This window comes from Pseudomassariella vexata, assembly GCF_002105095.1.
Source record: "Pseudomassariella vexata strain CBS 129021 chromosome Unknown BCR38scaffold_2, whole genome shotgun sequence".
Lineage (NCBI taxonomy): Eukaryota > Fungi > Ascomycota > Sordariomycetes > Amphisphaeriales > Pseudomassariaceae > Pseudomassariella > Pseudomassariella vexata.
Genome location: NW_024467957.1, coordinates 3,039,370 through 3,059,929, shown reverse-complemented (window position 1 = coordinate 3,059,929; position 20,560 = coordinate 3,039,370). Strand labels below are relative to the sequence as shown.

Below are 20,560 nucleotides of genomic sequence, written 5' to 3'. Positions count from 1 at the left end.
CCAACATGGCCTTGATCATAATGACGGTGGACATGCTAATACTTGAATAAGTCAGTTGCGCAAGGACAACACGCAGGGATAGAGCAGTGACGGTGACGGCACATACATCGTAGTATGTACAGTGTGTACAAATACTTAATGACCAGCACCCTCCTGGCCATTTCCGTCCTGCCCAGCACTTACTTTCTCCTGATCGTGCCCCTCCTTCTCTGCGGCGGGGAGGCAATAAGGTGACTCGTCCGCGGGATAGAAGCAGCAAAGCTCGCCGTTAGAGCATTTTCCACCGGTAATCCAAACCCCAGCGGTGCCGCAAACAACCCAACCAGAAGCATCGGGCAAGCACTGGTAGGTACCAGGGTAGCAGGATTCACCCTCTTGTCTGAGGCTGAGTGGGAGGCTGCCGGGGGCAGCGAAGGCAGTAGCGGTCAATGCCAGGAGAACGAAGGACTTCATCATTTCGACGGTTGGACCTGGCTGTGAACGCTTAGGAGGTAAGGGGCGCGTATGTTTTCAAGGATGGCTTTTGAGACGTTTGGATTATATTCTTCGGCGTCTTAAGAATTAGGTTCGCAGCGAATGTGTGATGAAAGCTGATATCCTCAACGTCTTGGATATTGATTTATATAGTATTTCCAGGCTTCAATGCGAGGTATTTAGTCGGTTTGATTGCGGATATTTCCCCACGGATATTCAGTTTAGGTTCTCATCGTCATCCTCCCAGAGTGGCCTTGACCCCGGGACAAACACTAACTCAGCGTCGTGCGCGAACCCAAACGAGCGGAATGACGGTAAGGAAACGCACAGAAAGAGGCTCGGCCGCCAGAAACTTTTCTTATGGTGTTAAACGAAGTTTTTGGACGTGTCAGCTGATGGGGTGCTGTCCAAGAATAGGTAGTCGCAGCAGAGCGCTTAGCTTCCTAGGCTGCGTTTTGTGAACGTTCGGACTAGTAGCTAAGGATCAGGGCTGAAGATCCAAGAAGTGGAAGATTTAATGATATTGAATGTCGAAGCTGTCAAAGTACTAAGCTTTTTCTTAACTTTCAATCACGGATGCAGTCACGGGAGCAATTTTGGGAACTGAACGCTGGGAAGGAGGAGGGAACGAACCAAACATGAATTTATTTGCGGTCGGCACTTTAGCTCAAGGAAATGAAAATTTCCAGAAGAATCTTTTCAGCAATCCTAATTACGCTGCAATAGGGCGCACGGCGACATGGTTTAAGTCGAGCCATAAATAGATCTTGGTAATATTCGGGATGGGCACGTACTGTGGAACTTCTATGGAACTTGGACAATGAGAGTGCTGTGATTGATGTACGACGAGAGCCAGTAGATGGAATGGGTTTTTACCCTAGTTTTTCTTGTTATATCTGAGATGAGCAGAGTGTCTCATATGTTGCCCACATGTTATACTGGAAGCCGCCTTTTCAGCGACTCTCAACCCCATGTCGCCATTCTATATTCACTGACTGACCTTGTCGTTCTCCGTGCCAAAGCCTTCAACCAATCTGTAGTATCTGCTTCAATGATGATACTCAGTTGCGCAATATTCCCTGAAATCATTGAAATACTAAACCATCTGCCACTCTTTTTCCTCTGGATCCCACTGCTCCGTGTACGCGCTTTCCTCGCACTCGTCACTGAGGACATCCCAGTCCGTTTCTTCACGTTTTATGCGCTCTATGCACTCCCTGCGCTCCTCACCTGTCTCTAGCGCAATTTCGACGAACTCGCGCTTCTCCTTCTCATTTCTTTTCTGGTCTGCGGATTTTGGTGCCTGTGGTTGCAACGCATGCTGACCCGCGCCTTTGAGGAAAATCCGTTTCAATCCAGCTGATCCAGTATTATTCAAATTCACCGGAATAAAAGGGAGACGCTCCGCAGATTTAATACCTCGCGGACAAGAAGAGGAAGTATGCATCACCATTCTGGTCGAGCTTTGGTCTAGGTTCTTCGAAACCCGCTCCTGTGCGTTCTCCATCACGGCCTGTGTATTTTCGGGATTTTGCCTATCAGGCACAATATGACTGAAATCAGGCTTCTTCATCGAATCTTTAAACAATTTGATCTTCAAAGGTTCATATTTCAGCTTCACTATCTTTCTCTCCTTCACTGGTGCCAGCGGCGAGATAAGCTTGGCGCCAGATCCCCCAGCAAGCGAAGCTTTGATCGCCTCCGCGGACATGCTTTCCGAGTAACCAACGGGAGTCTTAGAAGACCGTAAGCGGGAGAAAAGGGGTGTCATTGGTTCTATTGAAATTGGATGTCTTGGGATTTGTAGTTGAGAATTCAACGGTTGGCTACCTGAACCGGCATGCGGGTGAGGTTTGCGCTCGTTCAGTACGGCTCGTTGTTTCCCATCCACGAATCTCTTGAACAGTCCAGATTGCGACTTCTTCTCCATGGCTTGAGCGTCTTGCGATATCTGCGGGTTTTCAATCTGGGAGACAGTATGACCGTCGGCAGTCTTCGCCACCTCATAACCCTTGTCTTGACGTTTCGAGGTATCTGCTGGTTCTGAATGCCGAGCTGGATCTCCTCCATAGCCTCTGCGTCCGTAGACTGCAGCCAGGTTATTTTCAACCTTAGTAGTAAGCTTCGCGTGGGCCTCCTTGTCATGACTTGTCGTTGTTGCGGCTTCTGCCTTACAAGCGTCCATGGCCCGGGGGTTCCAGCTGATTGTAGCTTTTCTTTTGAATATGTGCGGTAGCGTTGAAGCGACTCGCCTCGAACCTGTGCCAACTTGTTCTGACATGCTCTGCTTTGATTGATCCCTCTGTTCTTGCAACTTCGAAGCTAGAAGCTTGGTAGTAGGAGAAAGCTCTTTCTTTTCGGCTTTATTCCTTTCAGTCGTGAACGATGATCGAATCGTGGCATGCTCTACATGCTCAACCGTCGGTCGGTCTGTTGGGAGTTGGCAATTCTTTTTATTATGGGGGTATTCATTCGAACGCGAAACAGCCCCTGAATCTGAAGATACAAGCAGTGGGACCTGTTCCTCTAGGCCGTGCTTCTGCTTTCCAAGTTCAGATTCCAAGATTTTAATCTGAATATTGGCCATATGAAGCCATTCAGAGCGCCAGACATCATACATGGGCTCCCGGGTGGCCACGTGTATGATTTGGCAATAATCTTCAATAGCCAATTGATAGTTGTGTGACTTGGCGTGGATGATGGCCTGGCGCTGGTATAAAGACAGTTTCAACTGCGTCACACTATTATCCTTCCGCAGGACGCTTGTTCTGCGAATGCATTGCAACTGGTGCAGCGCATGGTTTGTTTCCCGCATCGAAGCATCCCACTGTGCCTTTCCTTGGAAGAAGAAATGCAAGGCTTTATACAGATATCCGTAAGCCCGGTCTAGAGGACCCTCATTGAGGTCGAAAAATTGTGAAGACACCATGTTGGACAGTTCGGAAGCCTCAGTGCCGTGGCCGGAGATGCTTTCGTCGAACTTGAGGCACTCCAGGCTGCAGAGTCGCCCTTGCCAGTTCAAGATCTGGCGCTTGTTTGCGGGACCTCGTTCCTTCAGCATGTCAATGACTTGATCGGCGACGTCCTTCGCTTCCTTTACCAACTCCATGATCCAAAAACACTCGAAGAGCCACAGATAAGCGTCTTGGGTGACACTTTTATCAATGCCTAGACGAGCCACCGCTGCGTCGACCAGTTGGCGGTAATACTTGACCGCAATGTTGTAATCACGTCTGGTTCGGTACTGGTGACCCAATTCGCAATGCATCGCCATGAGGCGGTGACTATGCGTAGGTTCAAAGGGGTCTCTTTTGAGATTTCCACAGATTCGGGCAAGGATTTCGATGGACATTTCAACTCCCACACCGCGCACCATGTTGATGTACTTGGTTAGGCACGCCAGCGTATCTTCGTGCTCTTGGCCCAAGAGCGCGTCCATATTCTGCAACATGGTAGAGGTTACGTTGTTTCCAGCATCCACCATGCCCAGCCGGTAGTAGTTGAGCGCAAGCTCCACGACAATGGTGTTAGCTCGATCGATAGGCACGCCGGATGCTACAAGCTGCGGGTACTTTTCTAGCAGCGCGGATTGGAGGTCGATGACTTTCTGATGGTTGCCAGCTCGGCTCAGGAAGAGAGACCTCTCTAACCGGGTAACGTATGTGGCCAGGTGCTCTTCTCCATATTGTTCCATGACCTCCATAGTTGCCCAATCGCGCCAAGTATCCCCATCTTGCTGGGTGGTCTCCGAGTGGCGTTTGGCCTGGTTCACATCCCACCTGGCCGCAAGCACCTGGTTTCCCCCGCCATGCTTCTTCAACAGCCCTTCATGTGCGGAGGCGAGATTTCGGATGGCTGCATAATCGCGCGTTTCTTTGCGGGCATAATGCTGGGCCATTGCGAAACATCGTTCGGCCAGGATGGCCTCATCATGACTTTCCCCTTTCTGCCATGCTTTGTTTTCCAAGACGAGCAAGAATTCGCACCGAGCCTCTTCCCATTGACGCTGTACAACGAGCGTAAGTCCATGCACCCACCGTATGTTTACATGGTCGTCCGAGATATCTTCAGTTCGTGTACTAGGCTCAAAGTAGACTTTGTTGAAGGATTCGTCACGCATACAGCTGCACAATCGTTCTGCCTCCTTGTGGAAGCCGAGAAGCAGAGCTCTGAAAGCGACTCTCCACAACGGGAGATAGAGTACCTCGATCACTCGTATATCTTCAATTCGGCGCAGAGCACTACAGATAGTGTCGACACGAGCAACCACAGTGGCAGCTTCTTCGCGGAGCAATTCGTGGGAGAAGACCCTGTCGTCTGGATCGGAATATTCACGTTCGAGGTCCACCGAGTCGAAAATCTCATTCAGTAAGATGTCGTTTTCCTTGGAGAGCTGCGCCAGTCGGCCACGGCATCTCGACTGGCTATTTTGGTAAACTGTGGGATCCGTCAGAGATAACCAGTGCTGTGGAGCGTTAATACCAGCGAGGACGTACCGATGGCCGTGAACATAAGGACAGACGACAAATCGAAACACTCAGAAAAGGGGGCAAAGGTCTTGTCGGCCAAGGCCTCAGGATCTGCGAGGAACTTGAGGAGCCAGTTGGATGCATCGATGCCGGTGGGAAAGGCATCAATGGGATCATACCGCTTACTGACGGGGATCCTGGCATCTTTGACGTCGCCATGCTGGGCCTCGAGGAAGGCCTGGAATCTCCTGCGCCAGAGGGAAGCCATTTTGGAATGGATATGAAACACTGGGAGAAAGATAATGGGGAAAGGGGGATAGTTCTGTGAAGAGTTAGGGACAGATATGATTTTGCAAACAATCGCTGTGGACAAGGCATTCAAAGGGGGTTCAGCTTTGATGATGCCAGAAAAATTGCTTTCCAGGCATTGGCCACGAGTGGATTTTTCATACTGTTGAGTTTTAAAAGACGATATTTGCATTTGCTGGCCAATCAATTCTGAACAAGCACGGAGTCTTTGCAGAGACATTCAGAAACCCAGCCAACAGAGAACCTTAAGTCATAGTAGGTGGACCTGTGTGACCCAATGTTGTACTGATCGCGTGGAGTTTGATAAGAAAATGTAGATGTTTAGGATGATACAATGAGTTTGGCGTTCAAAACCAGATGACTTGGCCATATGCACTTATTGTGCCTTTGGTGGTAGTGGCGGTTGAAAAGCCTCCGCTACAGAGGCACACCAGACTTTAAGAGGCAGAAAATTTTGGTTCCACGCATGAAAATCTGGGATAATTGGGGAGGCACGTTTTTTCAAGTACGCGCAAGTTTGTGGGCGGTGCTGAAGACCTACATTGACTGACTGTTTCAACACACCAATCTCAACAATTACACCAGTGTGGCTCACTTGATACCCCCCTACTTCTTTGCGCTCTTGTGCCAACAGCTCACCCACTGACGCCCAATTCCCATAGGAATGTGGTAATTTATTCTAACTCCAAGCGAAGCGGCCTAAACGGTCACGTAGGGGGCCACAAACGAACCTCATAGGAAATCAAAATGGAATCACTACACTCCCTTCCCTCTGCTTGCTGTCCTTGGTATTTATATATTAAGGACTTCTGTAGTTATATCACTTGTACAACTTAGTTTTCTTCCTTCTATTCATATCGCCCCTACCGTGACTACTCTTCCTCTTTATGACGATATGCCGTTATTCATTGAGAGTACTTCAGGGCTACTTGTTTCCGGCCACCGACATAACTTACTAAGGGTGATTGAAGTGGACGAGTCTTGCTCCAGTTATCAGTCTTGTCCGCAAATTACAGTTCAACCGTCGGGTATTTCATGATTGTCAACTTCTTCCGTCTCGAAAATCCGTACTTCTGCAATGCGGTGAAAGAACGTTGCTGTAGAGATTCGAAGTCTGTCTGACGCTATGAGTGGCTAACACACGGTGTCAGAGGTGGTTCGTGCGTATCCACCACTACTACTTGGTTCCAGCCTACCAGCACTAGCCTAGCTTACCTAAATACATCACATTTCCATCTCTTGTAGGTCCGCGTCGTCATATGTGGCTTTTCGCTTTTAGACCTTGTTTATTTCTTGCTGCAGAACTTCGACGGTTGCATCCTCGCTGCCGGGAAGCGGCTTCTCGCACATGCGGACGACGCTCATGCAGGCCGCAAGTGGCGGACATGATGATGACGCCATCATCTGTGAAGGATGGATGAATGGTGGGAGACCGTGCCCGCGGACGGCACGACTCGCATATGATCCGAGGATCCGATAGGTAAATGCTGATATTTTTCGATGGTACTCCTTGACAACCTGCCCCGGAGCGGTCAACCAACGGTTAAGCCATCGAGTTGCAATCTCGTCGACATTAATGGGGCATGTAAGTTTCAGGCAGGAGAGATCGAGGTCCTCTGAATCTCTTTCGACGCGGCTTGCAGCATTTGTCACGAGCGACATTGAGGACTGGTTTCCGGTGAAAGGCGTTGAAGTTAAGTTAGTTGCACTACGATCCGGCTCAGATCGAGGGATCAGTGACAATGCGGGGTGGCTTGAGTTATTACTCCGCCTATACAAGGTCTCATTTAAATCGGTGTCGTTGTCCATGTTTGTCACGTGCTGTCTGAGGGGGCAGATGGTAGGCTCTGAGGATATGTACAGGTGAGGCATCTTGTGTCAGAGGTGGTACCTGCGCAGCCACAACCACTACTTAGTTCCAGACCAACAATACTAGCCTAGCTTTCTTTCCTCACCATAATACACTTCATTTCTATTGTGTGTCCCTCAACATCTTGCTTTGGCGCTTGAATGCTGTTGGCAAGCTTTCTGTCTACAGGTAGAGTATCTAGTAGACCTAATGTCGGGGTTGACGGTTACGATGGTAGCGTCAACATGTGGTGCAAGCAACCGTGGTACTGCCAACATACGCTACTATGTCAGCTGGGGTGTGACGAGATGGCCAAGACGAGAGGCGCTTGGGCCACCTCGAGCTCGATGAAATGCTATGTGCTTGACATAAGCCGGAGACTTACTTACCATAACTATTGAGTGAAGTACAATAGAATTGACATGGAACGACGCGGTATACCAGTTTGTTCATAATTACACATGGGCCGAGCGGTAAAAGCCATGCTGCGGATCTCTCACGGTAACGCTGCCTGCAAAAAAGGTTGACTGTGGTGAAGGTTTGTGGTCAACAAAACGCCGACGATTATAGCCATGAAGACCGGGATGTCCCTTGAACTGCCAGAAGGTCTGATTGATCATTTACACACTAAGATGATAACTTCTACTATAGAGGAGAAGAAGCGGAGAAGGGCCACAAAATGGAACGGCTGACTGAGGTGAGTCGCATCCGTAACACACGTGACTAATGTACAGATGATCCCACTGACATCTGTGGTTTACATGTCTAACGAGAAACCACTGGAAACTTACCAAAGGGTCTATTCTACGAAGGAAATTATGCTAATAAACAAGTATTAAGTAAAGGTATGTAGAGAGTAATCGAGTCTGAACAATAGAGTCTCCTAGGATAGTAAATCTCACTTATGGGTAAGGCAGGCACTTAGATTAATCGCTGAAGTATAGTCTAGCTATGGAATACCTGGGGATTGCCTCCATATATATCCGTTTCTTCGTTCACTAATCTCCTTGCGTCATCCCGATCACCTACTGATCTGAATAATCCCGTTAAATGGTCAAACGAGCAGTATCAATGGTTTGTCTTAGGTTATATATGATGTATCGTGTTTTTTCTATGGTTATTGTTGATTGATGATCCTTGTAGGGACACTTCTTGTTCCTACCCATTGCATCTCTTGGCAGAACCGATTCTTCACACGCCCCTTCAGATCGTCAAACACTAGCAATTTTGCCCAATTAGATCTAGTCTTCTGAAAATCCAAGGTTAAGCCAGGACGCTAGGTTTCGAACAGATGAGCAATGAGCAAACAAGTCGCAATCGTCTTATCGAATTTTGATCCGGGCAGTCCCGGGCTGCTATCACATCAAGGTCACCATCCTCTCGACCATGCAAATAAGTGAGACATGCTAGAACATGTCTTTAGGATGTGCTTAAATATTATTTGATTTGGTGTATATGTGGCTAGTTAGGCAACCACGGATTATCCATGGTACACAGACGAACTGTTCACTTCCATCCCAGGATTTCCGCCTGCAGCGCGGCATACCATGCATTATCATCCTCTGCCCACTTGGCCAGCATTTTTCGCGTTTGCTCCACCGTCTCATCCGTGATGCCGACGCGGCGCCAGCTCTCCCGGAAGGTGTCTCCGGCCTGTAGCCTGCCCAAGTTTGCTGCAACAAACCACTGCCGAGTTTCTCCGCCCGAATATACCGTCGTTCCAGCCCCGACCTTGACCTGGCCTTCCGCAAAGCCCACCTTTCGGAACAGCGCTGGCATGTCGCCGCCCGGGAAGCAGGCATCTGGTTCGCCGTTCCGCAGCGCCTTGGTCATGTTGCCGGCCCAGAGCCGGTCGAGGTCGTAGGCGCGCGGGTAGAAGTGCAACTCGGCGGCATCACGCGAGGCCAGCACTCCGCCTGGTTTGAGAACTCGGCGCATTTCGCTCAGCGCCCTAACACGCATATCAAGCGTGGCAAGGTGGGGGAAGAGTTGTGAACTGTAGACGACGTCGAAGCTGTCATCGGCAAACGGAAGTCCAGCGAGGAGATCCACCTTTTGGAATGTGATACGAGACAGAGGCTGGGATATCTCATCTGCTTTCTTGATAGCCTCGCTAACTCCCTTCCTAGCTTGATCTAGAACCTGCTCTGAGATATCGACGCCAATCACTGAACCCTGCGGAGCGAGGGCTCTGAAGCCAAGAGTGATGGTGCCCGGACCGCAGCCCACATCGAGTATATAGTCGGTAGGTTTGATGTAGGGCACCAAGAAGCTGGCATCTGAGTCGACAGTCCTGGAGGTGTGACTGGCCACCGTAGCCTTGGAATACCCTTGTGTGTAGTTTGTCTTTTCTTCGGCCATTATGAAGGTGGCTTGCGACTAGATAAAGGTCTGATGTGTTATGTGAGCGTTCTGTGCCGTCCAATACCGGGTTTTCTATGTAGACCCTTTGGCATCGGTTAAGGGGCGTCGCGACTTAATCCCCTGCCTTGACCCCGCCGGAGTTGAGGCGCGGAATGGAGCCACAGAATTCGTCATAATGTGTAATAAAAGATGTACTTTCCCGCTTGAATTGTGGGGCCTCTACGTTTATTAACAAAATTGAAGCTCGGAGTTGAGTGCGGAGTTGATGCGCTACAGTTAGGTATTATTGATCATGCCAATGAAAATCGAAGATCGTATCCAAGATTGGGAAGTGTCTGTACTCATCTATAGTTCTAAGTATTTGCGACTGAGAATTTAGTTATCTCCAGGTCATTTTTAAAGACACGAACACCACAGCGTCGATAAGTTGCACTTGCACAAAACACCACTGACCCCTTCATGCCATGCCAAGGAAACTACATTATGAAAGCCCTGCGGGAGATTAGGTAGTAACTGAACTCCAGAAGATATGAAAGGATTTCTCTGTATTATTACTGTGTACATCATGTCTTGTTGCACCCGTGCCTCTGCGAAAAAGAAAAAGGTAAGGCTAGAGCTTGAGTTTAAAAGGGTATTCGTCCTCGGGAGTTAAGATACCCAAAGCCTATCATTAGATTTATTTGTCTTTGCCGTCTAATCTGGTTCTTTTCAGTTGCTCATTTGCCCAGTTACACGCTTAATTGCCAGACCTTTACCTGAGACAATCTAGTGCCCTTGAGCGGCTTGGACCCCCTTCCCTTTACTTCCCTCTTCACCTTCGTATGTAGCCAGAACGGTAGTACCAGTGTGTGTGATGCCACATATATTATATAAATTTAGATTCGATCGAAATCCCCTTTTTACAAGTAATACTATCGATCATGATACCATCATCGGATTTATAGTAAAATAAATTATTAAGGGTAAGTTACACACTACACACAACAGTGCAGATAGACAGATGAATCAATACAGGATCTACGCAGAGTCATCAATGGAGGATTGAATCCCTCAAAAACCACCTAACTTATTTTATCTATACTCTGTCCACTAATCAAGCTCGGGCGTGTCCACATACTGTCCCACGGAAATGTACTTAATGCCCACCTTGGCGCCACAACCTAACTAGTAGTGGGCCTAAGTAGGCAGGAACCTAGCTAGAGGTCTTACATGAAGTCCTCCAGCTAGAATCGGATGATACGGGTTTCATCATGCATGCAAGGCTCGCATTTTGTGGCACTCATAAAATGTCGGCACGCTCCCTGGTTGTACTGTACTTGCAACAAATTGATTTCCCCCGTTTGGTCGATGAGCCCCGCTGTGACTGCTTACGATAATTAACGATAACTCATGGTGGTCATCACCCACCCAACCCTCACCACGTCGCGATGAAGGACGCAAGTGGTATGCTGGTCTTGCGTCAAATGACGCCGTGTAAGGAGAAATTGGTAACTTGATTGAAATCCCATGGCAGTTCATATGTGAATACTGCTGTTCATAAGAATCCCCACAGCGGGTGTACCGGCACCCCGCCTAGATTCATCTGTAGCTTCAGTTTCTGCAGGGCAAAGGTATAGTGTACAACTCCAGTCCTCGTGGCTGGTCGACTTTACAGTTCCGTTGGGGGGTTGTCGGAAGGTTCCGTGGCACATATGTTGATAAGGTGGTGCATGTCTTCCAAAGTCCTGTGTACGCCAAGAAGCATCATCGCCGTTATCCGAACGACCGTTTTTTTTCTTCGAGTTCCATGAATAGCTCACATTCAGCAAATTTTCTTCTTGACATACCTCAGTCTGGTCTCTTTGGCGGCTATGAACCATTGCGCCGAATGCGATAGGTGGAAGAATTAGCTGTAAAGCCTGTTGCGATCATCCCACTCCTCCGTTGGTCCGCCGGGAGAGCATCGAATTGTGTAATTCTTCCGGTACTATTATCAAACGGAACGAAGCTCGTCGGCCATATTCCCGTCTCAAAGGAATTATGGCCGTATAACACTACCGGATCGTACACCATCGGCTCGTCCGTTTCCTTATTTGTTGCGATGTTTTCCTGCCAGAGATCGCCGTACACTAAACAGGGGACTAGCACCCGATCGTCGGCCTGCAAAGCCCCAACGACGTGGGGTATGACCCTCTCTTCAAGACAGCGAACTCCTTCGCGTACTCTGGAAAGGGCAAGTTGACCTTCTTGTCCTCGTCGTAGAATGCTAAGGAGTCGGGAAAAGAACCGGCTCCAGTCCGAATCCCAATTGTTTTGTTGCACGATCTTGCTGTGGCAGGTAGGAACAAAGAAGCCAAACTTATTGTTGGGCGATGTCCCGGCCGTCCTTTTGTGAAGGTCGGAGATGAGTTAAGCAAGCTTTTCCGGGTCCAGATGCTCGGAAATGAGATAAAGCAAGTCCACGATGACAAAGAAAGTGCCGGGGCTTGGGGCAGGACATGGGAATCAGGGTGTGCATTGTTTTGAGCGAGGTGAACTCGCCTTCTAACATGGTGGTCACCACTTCGGCTGCACAAGTCTTTAAACAGTACTCTTTGCAGGAACTATCGGGCGGTGTCGTGCTGACTGGGAAGTTCTGCGTCCACCCAGAGGCTCCCCACGGAATCACTGAGTTGACGAGAGTGCCTGGGAAGCCTTATACCATCAATGGGCAGCAAGGAGTTAGAAATATGCACAGAGAAATTTCATGTGTTTACATTTCAATACTGCAGGATCGACTGAATCCATCTTGTGTCTGTTAGAAGGTTACTAATATACAGCGGATATTTGTGGATTACTATTGAGTAGCTACAGGGTATATTCGCGTAATAAAGAGTAATAGGTTATTATTGTGATGTATTGTCAAAGTATGCATGTAGGTGTGTATTCCGGTGATGTAGTAATGTGTTATCTAAGTATATCTAGAAGGGAATTAGGCCTTTACTTATAGCTGTAAGTTCTTTTTTTCAGAAATTCGGTTTACAGTTATTCCACCTAAAAATCCCGTCGCCTTCAAAATGTTACTATTTTGTATACTAACCGTTCACCATAATTTCATACTTACACGTTCTTAGGTGCAGATAAGCCACAGTGGCTTGCCAGGCCCTAGCCTATGTGAGGGTCGGCAATGTATAAATAGGCCGCTGTGGCCTCCTTCTCTTAAGGAGGGGCAGCGATTGACTTGAGCCCCCTACCCTACACTATACTGCTGATACTCAGTTGATGACTAGGAGCCGAGTTCTCTCAAGCACTCTCGTTCTTCACTCTGTACTTGAAATATCCGTAATAAACGTAGAGGTCTCAAGGTAAGTAATTCACGTAGCTCTTCTTTAGGAGCTACCTCTGGAGTCTGACTTCAAGACTCGGACTTCCCTTGAAAAGGGACTTCAAGGCAGAAATCCTTCTTGGCTGACTAACTTGAGAAGTTGGTGATAGCTTCTCGTCAATTGGACCTCAGTGCCTTAACCAACACGGTATCACTTCCACACTGCCCATACTGCCTCAGTTTTCCATAGTTTAAGTTACCAGAGTACATCTCCCCTAGCGATTAGCCGTCGTTTAGTACTTCGTCCAGGAATTTCGTTCTTAATCATGTTCCTAACTTACCGAGGGGCGGCTATTAATTTAAAGAGCTTCAGATGTGGTTCCTTGATAAGAGGATTCTAGATATCTAGGTCTAGCTTTAAGAAAAAGCCGATCTTTATTTAGATAGTGTTATCTTCTAGACGCCCCACAGATCCTAGACAGGGAAGCTTTTCATTCGGTCTCTTACTAAGTTGGGTGAAAAGAAAAATGCCGCAGATATACTTACTACTATTAGATTGTAGCATATTTAGCCGAGGAGATATAATGAGCCTCCTTGGCTGCGCCAAATTTCACACTATGCTCTCTCATCTCCCACTACTCCCGTTAAAGTAGCAACAACCAACTAGCAAAAATGGAAATATTCTGAAGATAGATTCGCATTTTGAATTGGTATTTTTCAATTTGCTATTATGGCTATAGCACGTCGCTTTTTGGCAGGTTTCCAACCATCCATCCATGCAGTGCCTGCTTCTGGCTGTTCAACATAACCCAAGTCCAAGTCACCAAGGTGCTGTGATATTCAGTTTTTCCCATGCCTGAACCACTCGATCCAGCGAGATTTTTCCAATTTCCCATCTCGCCATGACAAAACGAACCAATCTATTTTGTAGCTCCTGTTCCCTTTGCTCCCTCGCTTTCTCTTATTTTCTTCCTTTCGGATGCTTTTCTTTTTTTGCTGTCGTTCGCTCGTTCGCCCTTGGAGTATTCAACTGTGCCCATGGACCTTCATCGCTTCCTTGATATCAAGCTTGGTCTTCTCTGTCATAGACTCCATGCTTCCATTGCTGGCCGCGCTCGATCGACGTCGTTGCATTTGGGAGGAAGCGAGTCTCTGCATCAGACTGAAAGCAGGCAGCTCTTGGCTGGCGGCGCTTGAGCGGCGTCTCGTAGGAGTACGGGCGTGGTTGATGAGATCGTTTCCAACTGGTTTGCCGACGGCGTAGCGGTTGGTTCGGCCTGTTTGGTTATGTTAGGTAAATCCTGTGGTTGGGTGCATTGGCAGGGTTTATATTGTCACTTACAGTACATGTCTCCTCGGCCAGCGTCGTTGAGAACAGCGTTGAACTTCTCCTTAGCGATGATGGATGCCTTCGACATATTGAATATAATTTGGTAGAGTGGTAGATTATTGTTTGGTTATGTTTGTTGTTGGGTCGTTATTGGGTCGTTATTGGGTCGTTGTTGGGTTGTTGTAGAGGCAGGCTTGAGGGGATGGAAGTCGAGTCTGTTGTTTTTTAAATGCCGGATCCTGCCAGCAGTGTGTATGTGACTGATCAAGGTTGAGTAGAAAATTGGATGTGCTGCGAATTTCTGTCTTCTCATTGCCGGATCGTCCAATGAGTATATATACCACAGATCACATATGCTGGCCTTTACATCGTTAAGAATCTCAACGACATGGAGATAGCTGCCCGTGCTAGTAGGTATCGGCCGAAAACCCACCAGACATGGATTGCCATATCTGGTGGGAACTGGCAGAGGAAAGCCCACCGATTGGCTCGGTCCTATTGCATTTCTCTTCGATTCCCTGAGGCATCGCTCCAGATCTTGGCCCATCATATGATCTGGGCCGATTTAGACATGTCTAACAGACTTTCCTGGCTTGGACACGGGCACCAAGGTCACACAAGTGGCGACTCATGGTCGCACAAGAGTCGGGACCCACCGTTGATACGGGACATGAGCTGTTGGGGTCACTGTCATACACGTACGTGCACTACTGGTTTTAGAACTTGGAATTCTTGCACCAGCCTGATTGCAAAGGCATATTAACGACAGTGAAGACGAATTTCTGCAAGGCGATACTGTAATGATGGCTGTTCGATTATACACAACTCTATTGACCGTTCTCAGTACACGCAAGTAACATAGGGGGAACTAATTCAGGGATAAACCACGTATATATCGGCACGGGCCGCCAACCAATGGATAGTGTAGTACAGACTTTATTGGTGCGACGTTTCCATATGACAAGTTGCCCCCATCAGATTATACTAGCCATTCAATCAATACCACTTATCAAATTCGGATAACGACTGCTTTGGACTTCCTCTAGAGCAATAACACCTAAGCCCCTGTCTTTGTTGCACAGAGGCTCCAGACGCCACGAATCAGACCAGTATGGAGCCACGTCAACCACTGCTGTGGTTTGCGAACTCGGTATTCTCTCGGTTGATTTTCCAGAAAAACATAACGTTTCGTGGAAGTTCGACGCACGCCCACACTCTTAAATATATTTGCTGCGGCTACGTAACGGACTTGTTGGGTGCAAATAGTGTTGCATTGAATTGACGTAGTCTCTCCGGATCTTCCAATTCATTAAGACAGCGACCTTGGCCATAAGGGCCTTCAGTATACAAACTAATGAAGCCAACCCGTCAGGACAGTAATGTGGGCCCGTTTGACAAGTAATGTTCATCATGCCACGTACCAGGGGTGGCCGTCGCCGAGGGCTTGGTGCGCAGGGTCCAACACTGCTTCTCAGCAGCGAAAGTATGGAGGGGTTGGGAGCCACATGTTACGGCTTTTGTGAATATATGTACGATAGGGCTCATGTTAGGTAAGTTGAACGTCAGAAAAAAGCTGTGTTTTCCTTGAAAATTAACTGAGAGAATACCCAGTTTGCAAACCATCGTGAAACGGCCAATGCTGAACCTCCACTTTATCCATCTGATCGTACGATGATGGGCAAGCATTAAACAATTCGAACGCAAACAACGTAGCACCAACTGTCGCACCCAAGATTAGATATGGGCCAGGCCCCGTTTACAAGGGTCGGAGAATAATTATCAAGGCTACTCCCGCAGACTACAGAAAGAGTGGGGATGACGAAGCATGGCCAAGTCTGGAACCCATACAAGTTCGAGACCGCTTACACACCTTGATAATACGATTGCATTTATTGGTCTGGTCTCGGTCTCGTCCTGGTTGCAGATAGTTAATTGGTTCAGATAAGGGGCTCTTAGTAGTATGCTAATGATAAGATGTTCATTTTCGAGTGAGGCCAAAACCTGCTGTTCAACATTACTTACAACAAACCAGTATAACGTACGAACGAATATGCAATAGCGCGTGGCGTCCGCAGCGGGTCCCCAGTGGCCCAAATAGCTGCCGAGTAGTAATGGAAAGCAAATGAACTCGTGTGAGAAGAGGTTTAGTGCCAGCCGCAGAAGTGCCGAGCACATTACCATCATGCGAGAAAGGGAATAAACACCAGGCTTATTGTGCATTGGTATAGTATCTCATCCCTGTATCATTTTGGTTGAGTTCGGGTAATTCCATGAGACTAAAGTTGAGGAAAAGAGACATATTGTTGAGGAGACTTATGTAATTGTTTTCACACGAGAGTTTCTGTGAATAAAGGATGGATCACCAGATGAGAACTCAACCATAATTACAGCTGGGTAAAAGCGTACGATTATTTTCAACCACACCAACATGCTCCGACAAACAATGGAACAGAATGATACAACCCACTCCATCCCATCTACCACGAGAGACACTTGATAAGAGAAAGGCCATCTCGAATGTTGTTGAAATATGTATCCTCTCATTGAGAGACTGTATCATGTTGCAACGTACGAGTCCCGTTTCCAACTGTTCGAGACCTAGGTTTCGGCAACACGTAAGTGAACTAAGTACGTCAGACTGGAGACTGTATAGGCTGAGGCGTCTCCCCTGAAGGAATAATTCCATGATGATGCATGGCTCGTATGACAGATTGAACACAGTGGCTGCATGTAGCAGGGGGGATGAGCAAGTTGCAACTAAAACAGACTCAATGGAATCTCATGGGACTCTCAGGGGCCAAGTCTTGTAGTCCGCAGCACATGCATTGACTGTGCCCGCAGCGGTTTAGTAAGAGACACGTCCCGAGTTGTGGACCTTCGTTGGCTACTTCTTGATGAATACCAGTGATTTAAGTTTTACGAGCCAATTTCCACACCGCCATGTATCCTGTGACATAATGAAGGTTTTATTTCCTGTTCCTATGGGCCATTGCAAGTAAGAACGACATCTTTACTCTAGGGGCACCATCTCGTTATATTTAATTCCTACGCTGCAGTCAAATTCAACTTACTGAATTCTGTACGGCTGTTGTATACTTCAAGTTGTCATTGTGAACGAAGTCTGGATGCTCGTTTGGTTTGATTTCGTTGTGAGTACGAGACTGAAGTCTGCGGCTTCCTAACAGCACAAAATCAGTATGAAGATAAAGGATGGAGTGTGTTATGTACACAGCCACAGTGGCGCTAGGTCAAGGATCTCACCTTTAAGTTGGAGGGATTGGGAAGACCTGCGAATCCTGAACAACCTTGTCAGATAGAGAAATAGAAATTCAATCCTTCTTTGAACAGGAACTAAGTCATAATTGAAACTTCGAACTACTTTGAGTGAATAATATTCGCAGGGTCGGCTGGTGTAGTTGGTTACTTCGCTGGTAGATAAGTCCCGATTTGAGCCTCACCCCACCCACTTGGGTCGGTGACGAGTCGCGGGTTCGAATCTGTGAAGGTCAACCCTTGCAGACTCACTACAACCAGGTGACTTACAGCTGGAACACCTGCCATGGCAGTGCCAGATGGGAAGCCAATCATAACCCTTGTAGGAGCCCCGCCAAGCGTGGACGACTTAGTCGCGCTCCCTCAAACCTAAGTTGTCATCTTCTTTCCTTCGCTCCTTAGAGTAGAATCTTCGTCGATAGCACCTAATCGAGGTCTCTACCAATGCGATGCAACCCAGGTCGTGACAGAATCCCGCAGCTAACACAAGGGGGTTGGGTTTAGTCAACCCTTAAGGCGCGCTGGCCCACCTTGTTGACTTCGCCTACCTAGCGATAATAGGGAGATTGGTGCAGTTTAGGATTACGAGCATCCTAGCCAGTCGACCGTCAAGCACTACGTCGGCGGAATATAACTCGACAGCCGGTCCAGAATTCGAATCGTTAATCCGACCCCTTATCGGACCCCCTCTCGCCGCGATTCTTGCGAGCGTCTAGATCACGTTACGGTCTATCCACTTGAGCGTATGGTTGAGATGTATACGCTCGACGAGAACCCCAATTAGCAGATACTACGACTTGTCGCGACAAAAAATAGTCGAGCATCTTCTGCACATCAGCAGCATCCCACCCCTGAGGACGAATTTAAGTGCCACATTACCACACTTATCGGTAGTTCAGGCAGGGGTTGTAGCACAGACTTAGGGAGGGACAGGAGGTTTAGTAGTCGTTTGGCTACAAGTTTACCTGTATAACCGCCCGACGCGGCTTAAGGGCCCGCTATATCATCTATAGCCCCTTAAGGGAGTACTTGTAGCGGTACCGAGGGTTAACACCTACGGCGTATTTAATAAAACATAATCGCAGGTGAATTTGAGTACAAATAATCCCATGCTCTGTACACAGTTATGGAGCTTCGTATTAATTAATGAATCGTGTATGATCTTGTCCAGATTATTTTAGTAGACTTGACCTGCAAGTGACTGTAATACAGTAACGTAACCCACCCATAAGCGGGCCACACCCCTTAGCGGGCCACCCATTTCGGCTCTGTCGAATTGGCTCAACTTAACAACATCATCAATTTCTACGTCGATTCTTATCGCTAGGTCTTTATTCTTTTGTCAAATGGATCAGGAAGACCAGATCAAGAAAGCCATCAAGTCTATTCGTTCTGGGGAAGTCCCTAGTATACGTAAAGCAGCCGAGCTCTTTGGGGTCCCCAGAACAACCCTCCAAGCCCGAATTCAAGGCCGCCAGAGCCGGACCACCGCCCACCAACACCGACAGCGATTATTACCTGCCGAAGAAGCTACGATCGAACGAGCCTTGCTTCAGTTAGCTGCGTGGGGATGGCCCTTGACTGTCACGACCTGGGTTGCATCGCATTGGTAGAGACCTCGATTAGGTGCTATCGACGAAGATTCTACTCTAAGGAGCGAAGGAAAGAAGATCACAACTTAGGTTTGAGGGAGCGCGACTAAGTCGTCCACGCTTGGCGGGGCTCCTACAGGGGTTATGATTGGCTTCCCATCTGGCACTGCCACGGCAGGTGTTCCAGCTGTAAGTCACCTGGTTGTAGTGAGTCTGCGAGGGTTGACCTTCACATTGACTATCAAAGCAGTGGGAGGGCTAGCAGTGAACCTGCTGGAAGCGAAAGGAGATACAGACCCCCTAAGGGGTCAACTGGTACACTAGCTTTCTAGACCGCCACCCTAAGCTGAAGACTGTCAGAGAACAGAATGCCATAGGCACCAGTGGGTGTCAGGACACTGAACGCAGGACACCGGCGGGCCGCCGGAGGGGTGTTTCGGACAAAAGACTCCCGAATCATGATTACAATCTATGTGAAGCTTTGGGATGACGAGAGTCAAGATCCTTGGCATCGCCGACCCTGCTGTTATGCCGGGTCCAAGCGGCGGCCTAGCTATCTATATAAGGACCATCTCGAAGTAGGATAGGGAAGGAGTTGTCAGAGCCACAAGTGTCATCCGAGGCGGGCCGGCTTCCACCAGGTAGGAAGCCGTTTGTGGCGGCTAGAGAGCCGCTTGTGGCGAATGAGAGCCGTTGAAGCCGTTTGCAGCGGATAGGGAATCGCTTGGTTGCAGATAAGGAGCCGCTGTCCAAGATATTGGCCGAAGTCGGAGGAACACAGACATACGGAAGCAAACATCCAGAATCCAAGAGAGAACCTCGGCTGGCTATAAGTAAGGAGTCGAGACGGAGGAAGATAGAGAGGGCAGAGATCAATGCATCACCGTGGGCACCCCTACCTGAGACCGCCAGTGACCACCCGGTATTACGTAGGAGGGACGCCCGTTACTCCCCATCACTCTGTACTATTGCCTTCGGCCTAGCCGTACCCTGACAAAGACCTATAGGGTTCGTAGTCTAGATCAAGCTCGAAAGGATGGTATCACGTACGATATCCTCACCGAATGGTTCGACCTCTACCGACGAGTTAAAGAACAATACGTGATCACGGACGATGATACCTACAATATGGACGAGAAGGGGATTAGCAAAGGGATCGGTGATAACCCTAAAGTTATTATCTCTCAAGAGGACGATCAGGCCTTTGCTAACCAGCCTGGTAACCGTGAATGGGTCTCTATCATCGAATTTATAGGAATCAACGGCTACTCCCTACCGCCTTTTATCATATTCGAGGGCAGGAGGATTCTGCCGTCTTGGATAGACGAGAGGATCGATCCAAGGACTGTTATTCAGGTTAGCCCAAATGGCTGGACCGATCGACAGATTGCCTTGACCTGGCTACGCCATTTTGATACGTATACACGTCAACAGTGTCGTGGTCAATACCACCTTCTTATTCTAGATGGTCACACAAGCCACGTATCCCTTGAATTCGTCGAATAGTGCGAAGCAAATCAAATCATTCCTCTCTGCCTGCCCCCCCATTCGACCCACGAGCTTCAACCCCTTGACAAGGGTATCTTCGGCCCTCTGGCAAAGGCGTACAAGTCCCTG

The 20,560-nt window shown here is 48.3% G+C and overlaps 4 protein-coding genes across 4 annotated transcripts; all 4 read right to left on the bottom strand.

The window, feature by feature from the left end:
• Nucleotides 1–1,570: 1,570 nt before the first annotated feature.
• On the bottom strand, nucleotides 1,571–5,211 carry BCR38DRAFT_481478 (uncharacterized protein; the record flags this gene model as incomplete). The annotated part of the gene is made up of 2 exons (XM_040863381.1): nucleotides 1,571–4,911; nucleotides 4,971–5,211. The coding sequence occupies 2 exons, from the start codon at nucleotides 5,209–5,211 to the stop codon at nucleotides 1,571–1,573; spliced, it is 3,582 nt and encodes a 1,193-aa protein (XP_040720294.1).
• Nucleotides 5,212–6,492: 1,281 nt separating this feature from the next.
• BCR38DRAFT_421808 (uncharacterized protein) lies at nucleotides 6,493–7,007 on the bottom strand. The gene has a single exon (XM_040859465.1). The coding sequence runs from the start codon at nucleotides 6,912–6,914 to the stop codon at nucleotides 6,528–6,530; it is 387 nt and encodes a 128-aa protein (XP_040720293.1). The 5' UTR covers nucleotides 6,915–7,007; the 3' UTR covers nucleotides 6,493–6,527.
• A 1,523-nt stretch (nucleotides 7,008–8,530) lies between these two features.
• BCR38DRAFT_421807 (methyltransferase) lies at nucleotides 8,531–9,596 on the bottom strand. The gene has a single exon (XM_040859464.1). It carries the CDS (start codon nucleotides 9,460–9,462, stop codon nucleotides 8,608–8,610), a length of 855 nt encoding a protein of 284 aa, XP_040720292.1. The 5' UTR covers nucleotides 9,463–9,596; the 3' UTR covers nucleotides 8,531–8,607.
• Nucleotides 9,597–13,774: 4,178 nt separating this feature from the next.
• Nucleotides 13,775–14,166, bottom strand: BCR38DRAFT_405957 (uncharacterized protein; the record flags this gene model as incomplete). Its single annotated transcript, XM_040858002.1, has 2 exons — nucleotides 13,775–14,025; nucleotides 14,091–14,166. 2 exons carry the CDS (start codon nucleotides 14,164–14,166, stop codon nucleotides 13,775–13,777), a joined length of 327 nt encoding a protein of 108 aa, XP_040720291.1.
• Nucleotides 14,167–20,560: the final 6,394 nt, after the last annotated feature.